The sequence below is a fragment of the Otolemur garnettii genome, unplaced genomic scaffold (assembly GCF_000181295.1).
Source record: "Otolemur garnettii isolate 467f Iridium unplaced genomic scaffold, OtoGar3 scaffold00049, whole genome shotgun sequence".
Taxonomy (NCBI): domain Eukaryota; kingdom Metazoa; phylum Chordata; class Mammalia; order Primates; family Galagidae; genus Otolemur; species Otolemur garnettii.
In genome coordinates this window covers 5,805,539-5,816,074 of record NW_003852444.1, presented here as the reverse complement: position 1 = coordinate 5,816,074, position 10,536 = coordinate 5,805,539, and the positions used below count along the sequence as shown (strand labels likewise).

Below are 10,536 nucleotides of genomic sequence, written 5' to 3'. Positions count from 1 at the left end.
AAAAAAAAAAAAAAAAAGATTCTCTTAACTCATCCTTTTCTAACTACTTTGTAGTAATTTTGTAAGAAGAGAGAAAAGTACCAAGTGCATATGGAATTCTTTTTCTCTTGGCTCCAACTACTATAATCCTGAGATTAAAGCTTATAACTTTGCTCCAAGCTCATTTCTGAGCATAAGTACCTGCTCCCCTTATTACACAGTCTAATCTCCTGCCCGGCCAAGTGTCTCCTCCCCCCGCAGGACACTTCCCTCTACTCGCAGATGAGAACACACACTACTCTCCCCTGGATCTCCAATTTCACATTCTTCCAACCCTGTCCCTAATCGCCCCAAATGGCACTCCTACAGAACTCTAACTATTCTTATTGCGGCCACCAGAAAAACATGGCTGTGAGCTCCCACAAGGATGGGGCTATGGCTTATTCATCTGAGCATCCCTTAAAACTTCTAGAAGCATCTCACACATGCTAAATACTCAATAGTCATTCATCACATGAATTAGCAAGTAGTCCCCTTTGGGCTATGGGGAGCAGGGGCTCCTCAGAGGGGGCTCTGCGGCCTCCCTCCCTCAGGACAGAGTGGGGAGACCAGGCATGTTCTCCCCTCTATACTCTCCACTCCTTCCTGGTCCACTCCTCTAACTCTTCTGCCATCTGCTCTGCCCCCACCCAAATCAACCCCAGAGCAGGGTTCATCAGCATTAAGTTGGGGTCAGGCCACAATAACACGGCCTGCACGCCATGCAAGCCAGTGCCTACACGTAACCATGACATCCTGAGTCTCAGATGCCCTGCATGCCTAAGTCACTTCTTAAGAAGAAAAACATGGAGATGCTGGCCCAGCAGGCCAGCTGCTGGACATCAGCCCTGAAGAAGTCTCCTGAAAGAGGCATGTCCTTGGATATCCGCCAGTGTGTGTGGTCACAGCAGCCACACAACTCAGGCTGCAGTCAGCAAGAGGAGCAAGCCTGTGACCAGATTCAGGGGAAATTTAAGTCATTTCATTTTTCCTTCCATGGGATTCAAGTAACATTTACAAGAATCAATAAAGAGCAATGTGTATCCATCTTGCACAAACAAGCAAAGAACAGCAAATCAATAATAAACTGCAAGGGCGGCCCTTACGTACTTGCCCAGCTCACTGCTTGAATGAAACATGGAAGGATTTTAATTGTGTCATCTACACAGCTGGTGGGTAATGAGTTCCAAGGCCAAAGATGCCCCCCGAAATCTTCTAGGGCTCATTAAAATCTTTTATTTGCTCTTATTACAACCACTAACTATCATGTAATATTCTGTGGGTGCTTTCCATGTGCCAAGCACTGAACTAAGTATTTTACACACACCTTTGCATTTAAATCTTAACAATAACCCAATAAAGTAGGTGCCACCATCACCCCTGTCTAATAGTTGAGGAAACAGAAGCTAACTGTCTGAGAACCCACGAAGGCAGGTAGGCAGAGTGGGGAGGACCCAGGAGTTACCCAAGCCCAGCACCTACACGTGACCGTGACATTCTGAGACTCAGGAGCACCACGACACATAAGCACCTTAGAAAGTCCAGCCCCTCCCACGGAGAACCAGAGACTTACCAGTTGTGATCAAATAGGCATCAGGAATGGTGATATCACACACATACGGTGGCTTGGCAGTGGCCAGCGCTGGAGTGTCCACCGTTGCTTCAAAAGTGAAGGTGGTCACAGGATGCAGGGAGGGCAGGGGGGGTGCTGAGCTACTCTCCAGGGAACTCTGACCCGTGGTGTTGCCGTTCAGGGCGGTGTCAGTGGGAGGAGCAGTGGCAGCACTGGTGTCAGAGGAGCCCGGCTCAGCAGAGGTGTTCAGCGGGACATCCGAGGGTGTGAATGACGGGTCCACAACAATCAGCTCTGTCGGCAGAGGTGAGGGGGTCAACTCAGAGACAGACGAGGATATTGATGACAGGTACGTGTCGGTGAATAACGCTGGACTGGTGGGAATGGCTCTGGAGAGAGAGGCTGAGACAGATGAGTGGCCATCTGTGGCACTGACTCTGTCATCAGAAGGCGCTGGACTTGAAAACAAGGAAGACTCAGTCAAAACACGTGTCACAGGGAAAGCAGTCAACATGACATGAGTCCCAGCAGTCAGGATGTCAAGGACAGACTCAGAGCTGGAGGGCACCAGTGTGGTGACTGCGGGTTCACAAGAAATGAGTGAAAACTCAAAACAGGAGGTAGTTTCCGTGACAGCTGAGGTAAAATGAGCTTCAGAATTTGTCAGGGAGACCTTTGATGCTTCAGGGAACTTGGGAGAACTAGAGGGAAAGCTTGATGGTGGTGACGATAGGAAAGTGGCAGGATTTAAAGGCAGGTCTGAACTCGGCCAGCGCTGAGAAAACTCAAGACTTGTGGAATTAAAAAGAGAAGGCTGAGGTGACTGCCAATCCATGGAGTCAGACAAGGGGAATGTTTCCACCAAGGGAGAAAAAGACTGAGACCGGGAGGGTGACAAGTCACTTGACATCAGAGACAGAGAAGCAAGTGCTTCCAACAGAGAAGGGACGGAGCTGCTGAATCCCAGTGGGGGGGTCGAGGAAAAGCTAGATGCAAAATCCAAAATGCTTCCAGGTCTGTGTTCAAAAACAGCGGTAGCTTCTTGGTCAGAGAAAAATGAAGGCTCTACTGAAGGAACCAAACTATAAGAAGGAAAAAGACTCGGGTCCCTGATGGCAACCAAGGGTGTGTTTTTGTTTGCTGTGACAGAGAGAGATGAGTCCAGGGGAAGGCTGGTGATGATGGAGAAAAATGCAGGGCTCACCCCAGGTGGCATCTCTTGGGTTTCAGCAACAGAGGATGAGGCAGCAGTAGGACCAGGTGAGGCTGGAGCAGGGAGGTGGCTGTGGGACGGGTACACGGGCATGGTCACAACCCTGCTCATATCCACCTCACCCGAAGCGCCAATGTCTGACATTTCCACAGTTCTAGAGGAAAGGGAGACTATGGGTCTGGAGGGGAAAAGCGTATTGAACTCTTGAGGGTCTTCCTCAAACTCGGTGAAGTCCTCTATGACACTGCTCAGTGGAGTCACACTGCTTTGCTCCAACGCGGTCACGGACAGGGGCTCCGCACCATCCCCTGATCCCACGTCTTTCTCCACAAGGCTCGTGGCTGGAACTTGCCGAGGTGACAACATGCTGCAGGACCCACACCATGTGTATGGCCTGAATGGAGACACTGGGCTCAGGATGTGAGCGTCGTCCACACGACTGGGGACCGCTGAACTGCCAAGCAACTCTGACATTTCACTGGACTCACTGGGAAGAAAAGGGTTATATGAAACATCAGCAGGTTGGGTCAAAAAGGGTACAAACGCAAGAGGAGTTGAAAACCAGGCAGAACGTGGACTGCTGAATGCAAGGGCTGTGTGTGACGCCGCCACGGCAGGGGACACTCTTGGAGAAATGGCTTCTTCCAGGCTTTGACTCAACACAGCCGTCACAGGAGGGTATCTTCCTGTACTTGTGGCCGAGACCTCCTCTGGAGGCTGTGAGACCTCCCCCGAGGAGGGGAACAGCTGGTGGGTAAAGCTGTCGCCTACGCCTACCTGCTGTGGCACTGAAGACCCGGAGCTAGATAGGACGGGGGTTTCCGCATCCTTTGTTACAGAAGCCACAATCTCTGGCAAAGTCCTGCTTGATAACTGACTGTAAATATCAGGATGATAAAGCACCAAATTCCTGGTAGGAGTTGGAATTATGCCCTCGGAGGTGGGAAAAGCTGATTGAAAGGCGTTGGAATGAGTACGGGACTCAGCGTGTGCTGCTGGTTGTTGCACTGGGGTCTGCCAGGCTGATGTCACTTCTTTATCTTGTAAAGAGGTCGCAGGTGGTGCCGGAGTGAGCACGGCTTGTGAGGGTCCCTCAGGCAGCCCTGACGAGCGGACTCTGGTATACTGCACTGCAGAAGCTACCGGAAGGGTGGCCCAGTGAGCCTCTGGCAGGAAGTTATCCATTTCATCTTCACCCAGTGCCACCTCATTACTCGTCACTGACACGTAACTAGCCACAAAGATGCTGTGATCCGCTGTACTTTGGGTCCGTTTTCCTTGGTTAAAAAACGTAGTGGCAGATGGAGAGGGTGTGACATGGAGAGAGCTGCTCTGCTGGGACCCTGGGGCAGTTTCTGTTAAGGCCACTTGTGCAGCACTGTGCGTGGTGCTTCTCTTCAGCATGAGCTCCTCGGAGGAGAGAGGGAGATTGTGCTGTTCCGGAGAGAGCTCATCTATCAAGAAAATCAAAGCTGGATTAGTCGAACACACTGATCACGTTTTGTTTCAGGAGTAAAAATTCACTCATTCAACATCCATTTGCTGTAAACGTCCACGACCCCTAGACATTAAACAGCCAGTTGGAGGCCAGAAATTGCCATCAAGATGATATCTGCAAATATTCAAAAACCTGAACCATTTGTACTTACGCCGTGTGGGTTTGTGTATACCTGTACGCTGCATTTACACATCTTTGCCTCTTACTTTCTAACAATGTGGACTCACCCCAACAGGACCGCAGAATACTGGAAAAGGAGGAGGTGGGGAGACTGTCTAGTCCATTCTCCTCCATCCATCACAGGAAGAAAGAGAGGTTCAGAGAAGGTAAACAAACCAATCCTAAGGCCACCAGACTGTGGAGCTGAAATCTGAACATAAGGCTGCCTTGACGCCAAAGCCCATGAGTTTTCTTTCCGTGACAGTAGCTGGCTCCTAAAAGCATGAACAAGAACAGTCTGATGGCACCACCCGCTACCCAGGGGGAGGGCTGTTCAGTTTCCTGGTGGTGCTCCCACACACAGCTCCCAAGGCCTCCCACTCGAAGCCCACCCCAACTCTCTGTCCTCCCCTACTGTGCTCTGGACAAATGAGCTACCTGCAGTTCTTCAAACCCCAATTCTCTCAGGCCTTGATGACTGTGCACATCCTCCTTCCCCAACTCTCAACCTGGGTTACTCCTCCTGGTACTTCAGCATTGATATGACCTCCTTCCTCGCCCCTCCAGAGCTGGGTTAGTGCCTCTCCAAGGGCTTCTCCATGTCATAGCCCTTATCACGTCTGCACATTAGACTCCATGCTTCCTGTGGACGGGCCCTGCACCCAGCACAGTGAATGACATAAAATAAGAGCTCAGTAAACACCGAATGAACAAATGGTGTCTGAGGATACCAAGCTTTGACATGGGCCTAAGTCATCCCATCCTCTGTTCAAACTTTTGTATTCTTTATACTCGCGACAGCTGTCCTTATAATGCTGATGTATCTCCACCTATCGTTCAGATACATAGCCTAAGAGAAGCAGGATAAGTGACAGCCCAGGCACTGATGGAGGCCCAGGGCCCAGGACAATCCACTGGGGCCCAGGACAATCCACTCTAGCCTAGGCTGGGCCCTGACTGAGCCACCATCACAAGCAACACCCTCCTTTCTCTTGTCACCAATAGTCTATCAAGACACAAGGGGGATCATCCTGAATTCACATTATTTTTCCTTTAAGTGAATTATTTCTATTCTATTTCTGACAATACAGCAGACTAGAATGAAACCCTCCACTTTGGAACATTGAAGAACAGTTAATAATATAAGCTTAAAAACATCCTTTTAAGTGACTGGATGAGCCTACAAGACGATAAGGCGAACATGCTGAGTACAAGCATCAAGCAGGGGCTGGACAAGGGCAGTGACTGGGCAGTGGAGTGGCCATACGGCCAAGGGGACACTGGACCAGATGACCTGGTGCTTAGGCCACAGGGGGAGTGAGGGGCAAGGATTTGGCCTAGACAAGCAGAGCACCCATCTGAAGACCATCTTCCACAAGTGGAGGCTCAAAAAGTGTCATACTTTCAGGAAAAGAGTGAATTAGGGGGAAAAAATCCAGCCCTCAGGACAGCAAGACAAATATCTGTCTCCAAAAGCGTCTGGCATGAGAACCGTGAGCTGACTTTCCCTCCTCCCGGCTGATTCTGCCCAGTCTCTCACTCCTGTTTCCTGGGATCAGGTCCTGTAATAAAATACCTGCACATGAACCCTCATCTCAGGCTCTGCTTTCTGGGGAAAACCTAGACTAAGACCCTGTTGCAGGTTGAGCTGTAGCCCCCTGGATACTCCTGTGTTGTAGTCCTGGCCCTGGACCTGACAGTGTACCCTATTCACACACAGGATCACTGTGAAGGTCATCAGTTAAGAGGAGGTCACACTGCAAGAGGTCCCTCATCTAACCTGCCTGATGTCCTTATGAAGGGACAATGTGAACACAGACATACACAGGAGAACACCACGTGAAAATGAAGGCAGTGATCAGAGTGACGCACCTGCAAGGAACACCAAAGCTTGCCAGCAAACCACGGGAAGCTGGAGATGCCTGGAACACAGTCCCCCTTGTAGCCTATAAGGGAACCCAGCCTGTTGACACCCCGATCTTAGACTTCTGACCTCTAAAACTATAAGACAATCAATTTCTACTGTTAAAGTTCCCCTCAAAAAAAAAAAAAAAGCATCTGTCTCAATTTTGACTTTGTCCAACTACTATATACAAAGTCTCCCCAAGTATGGAATCTATACTACTTGCATGGTCCTAGTAAGTACAGGCTGAGGATCAACATTTACAGTGGACCTGGTCTCCAGTGCCTGTCGAAAGCTAACATAAATCATCCCCCAAATTACACACACGCTCAAGCCAGCGATCAGAGTACTCCTGGAGCCAGAGCTGCAAAAAACATGAGCACATTCTTAGAAATTACAAAGCACATAGGGAAGTTAGGTACCATGAATTAAAAGTCAAGAGAAACCCCACGAAAAAAGTAAAATACAAAAATACCCATACGAACAGAATCATTTCTATAAAGACTTCAGATGTTGAAATTATTGGATACGTTCTTTAAAGTATGTTTAATTCATTTAAAATAATAAAGAGGAACTTGAAAACATGAGTAACAAGCAAGAGACTATGAAAACCGACCAGGAATATTTGGAAAAGAAACAACATTTAAAAATATAAAAAATACTAAAATTAAAAATTTCAAACTCAATATACATGTAGAATAGCAATTTAGACATAGTGGAATCAAGACTTAGGGAACTTAGGGATAGAAGAAATTACTCAGAATGGGGCAGAGAGGAACAAAGAGATGAGAAACATAAAAAAGAGAAGTTGGCCAGGCACAGTGGCTCACACCTGTCATCTTAGCACTCTGGGAGGCTAAACAGGGAGGATCTCTTGAGCTCAGGAGTTCAAGACCACAGCAAGACCCCATCTCTCCTAAAATTAGAAAAATTAGCCAGGCGTGGTGGTTTACACCTCTAGTCCCAGCTACTCCGGAGGCTGAGGTAGGAGGATCGCTTGAGCCTGGGAGGTTGAGGTTGCAGTGAGCTACTGTCATGGCACTCTAGCCCGAACAACAGAGAAAAAAGAGAAGTTAAGAGATATAGAAGATAGGTTCAGACAATCTAACATACATTTGATCAACATTTTAGAAAGAATAGAGAGAACAGAGACAATTTGCTAAAAATTTTCCAAAATTGGCTCGGCACTGGTAGCTTAGCGGCTAGGATGCCAGCCACATACATGGGAAGCTGGCAGATCCGAATCCAGCCCAGGCTCGCCAAACAGCAATGACAACTACAACCAAAGAATAGTTTGGCGTTGTGGCAGGCACCTGTAGTCCCAGCTACCTGGGAGGTTGAGGCAAGAGAATGGCTTAAAGCCCAAGAGTCAGAGGTTGCTGTAAGTTGACACCATGGCACTGACACATGAATCACTCAATTCAGAAAGACCTCAAAATCCCAAGCAAGGTAAATTTTTTTGAAGCGCATATCTATACACTTGATGATACCATAGAACATCAAAGACAAATAAAAATTGTAAAAGCAATTAGAGAAAAGGGGATAGCAATTAAATCAGCAGATCACTCCTTCACAGAACTTGAAGCCAGATGACAATGAAACAAACCCTCTGAGTGCTGAGAAAAAATAACTTAGACGTCTTAGACCCAAATAATCAACAAAACTCTCCGACATTTAGACATTTTAATACAAACAAAAAGTGGTTACACCAACAGATGACCCTCAGTGAAGGAGCTTCTGAAAAAGAGTATCCTACAAGATGATTACCCCAGGAGGAAGAGCTAAGAAGGAATAAACTTACAAATAAGTAAATGGTAAACATATGGTTAAATCTAAACAAATACTGATGGTACCAATGAACAATACTGCTCTGTACTTTGTGAGTTTACAGAAGACATAATATGGAATTAAAGCAGCTTTTACAATTGCATACAAGCTGAAAGAGGGGCAACCAGAGGTCTTGGTGACTTACTAGCAGAGATAAGAAATCAAGAGCTCAGACACTATTCTGAATAGATTTTGTCTGTCTATACTAAAATTTGTAAATGATATGTAGTCCTGTAAATAAAGTATTTCTTGATGGTTCCCTAAGCATCTGAAAGTCACAAACTTCCACCAGATATAAACTGCTTACTTTACACATTGCTGACCAGTTAACAATGTGTTAACATGTTAGAAGTCCTAAGTGATTCTATATTATAAGCACCTGAAGGCTGAGGAGGGGAGAAGGAATAAAACAGGCTGAATTTGGGACAACTGAAAATTGAGCCTCGGAGAAACGAAATCAGGGAACAGCTGCTAAGTTAACACATTGCTGACTGGCAGTTTTACATAGAAACTGTCCATGTCACCGGGTAACTTGTGCCCAGTCACCAATGTAAAAGGAGCACACTCCTTTCTCCATAATACAACTTTTAAAAATGAATAAACAACACAAGAAGGTGTGGGGTAAACTCCCACAAAAATTAAATGAAATGTGCTCTTTTAATTCCAGAACTGAGCGAAAAGACTTGTGAGTATTATGCACTTTTGTCGAAACCCTAAGCTACCTGGGAAAACACGGTGGGGGCCTGCAAGCCAGGTGTGAAAACCTCTTACAGGTAACCCTGACTGTGTAGTAAAGTCAGCCTGTCAGATAAGGGTTGAAACGGCCCATCTGTGCAGAAGACATGACTCAAAGGTTGATGTGAGTAAAAAGAAAAACTCCATCGTAATGATGTCTAGTAAAATACTCCATCATAACTGCGGGGTCTCCAAAGCCATAAGAAAACAGTCAGGAAGCCAGTTTCTCAGAAATTTAATTGAGTACATAAAAGAGAAAGGTTTTACTCCTCTGTTTATCCTAACCTTTAACTTTAACAATAGAAGTCAGAAAATGTATTGTTCTTTTAGCCTGAGGCTAGCTTAAGATAGTTGTCTTACTTTCCCGGACTTACTTTCTTTAGGCTAATCTTATGATGGCTATCTCACATTCCTGGACTTTCTTTCTTTTCTATAGTTTAAGATAAGAAATAAGGATGTTAGGATTATCGATCAATGTGGTGTACGTGACTAGCTCCCAATAAAAGGGAGTAGAAAATAAAGACATTTTGCTACATGCCACCTAAGAGTGTGTAGTCGTTTCTTGCTTTTAAACAATTCTAGGAGCGAGCTTGCACCCGCAGCCAAGCTGTCCTTCTCTCCCCGCAAGAAAGAACATCACCCAACAAGAAGGAGACTATTTCTTTTTCTTTTCTTTTTTTATAGAAATGGGGGGTCTCACTCTGTTGCCCAGGCTGGTCTTGAACTCCCACTTCCATGTGATCCTCCTGACTCAGCCTCCTCAAGTGCTGGGATTACAGGTATGAGCCTCCAAGCCCAACTCATGATAATATAATAGGCATTTGTCTTCTATACAACCTAGTTCTAGGATTCCTTATCTAAATGCTTTTATTTACCTGTCATATTCCAAGCATGGACCAAAAAAAAAAAAAAAACATGATATTCCATGATATTGACTACACTCACAGCAGCTGTTCTTCTCTATAGTAAAGGTTTAAATTTTACAAATTTAAGAATAAATGGAAATTATATGCTTAAATCTAAACAAATACTGATGGTACAAAGGAAAGATTCATAAAATCACGATTCTGTCAAACTGTGTATCATATAAATTTGAAAGTTTTCCTAAGGACACATCATTTTGTCTATCTGTTTCAAAACTCTATGATATAATCTTTGAAATATAGGATCTGAATGGGGAGCAAAATCCCTTTTAAAGTGAATCATGCTGCTGGCCACAGGCCTCACAGATCGCAAGACCTGAGTGGGGAGATGGGGAGTAGAGCTGCATAGCCACACCCATCACTAGGTCCTATTATTGGGGTAGGGCTCATATTTAACAAATGCATAGAAATCCTGCTGGGGCTTATTTTGGGGGTAGGTCTTATTTTCAGGGAAACCCAGTAGCAGAAGGCAGGGTGCTGGCCAGTGCCACCACGGTCCCCAGTGGTCAGTAGCACATGTCCTGCACTATGCTCTTTCCAACATGGGGCAAGTCTCTCTCCCCTTGTGACTCTCCGCCTCTACTAAAGTTACAGTTTCAGCACACCTGCCCCACAGCCCAGGAGATACCCTGAACTAGCCAAAATCTGCCAGACACTCTGGATTCAGCAGGGGGTAGTCTTCCAGAC

At 46.2% G+C, this 10,536-nt stretch overlaps 1 protein-coding gene across 1 annotated transcript in view; it reads right to left on the bottom strand.

The window, feature by feature from the left end:
* Positions 1–5,205, bottom strand: part of KIAA1549 (KIAA1549 ortholog) — a 79,267-nt gene extending 74,062 nt beyond the window's left edge. Inside the window, exons 1-2 of the mRNA XM_012806231.1 lie at positions 5,193–5,205; positions 1,592–4,258 (exon numbers count right to left, since the gene is read on the bottom strand). Coding sequence (XP_012661685.1) covers positions 1,592–4,258; positions 5,193–5,205 — 2,680 coding nt within the window. The remainder of the gene's footprint in view (positions 1–1,591; positions 4,259–5,192) is intronic.
* Between the last annotated feature and the right edge of the window lie 5,331 nt (positions 5,206–10,536).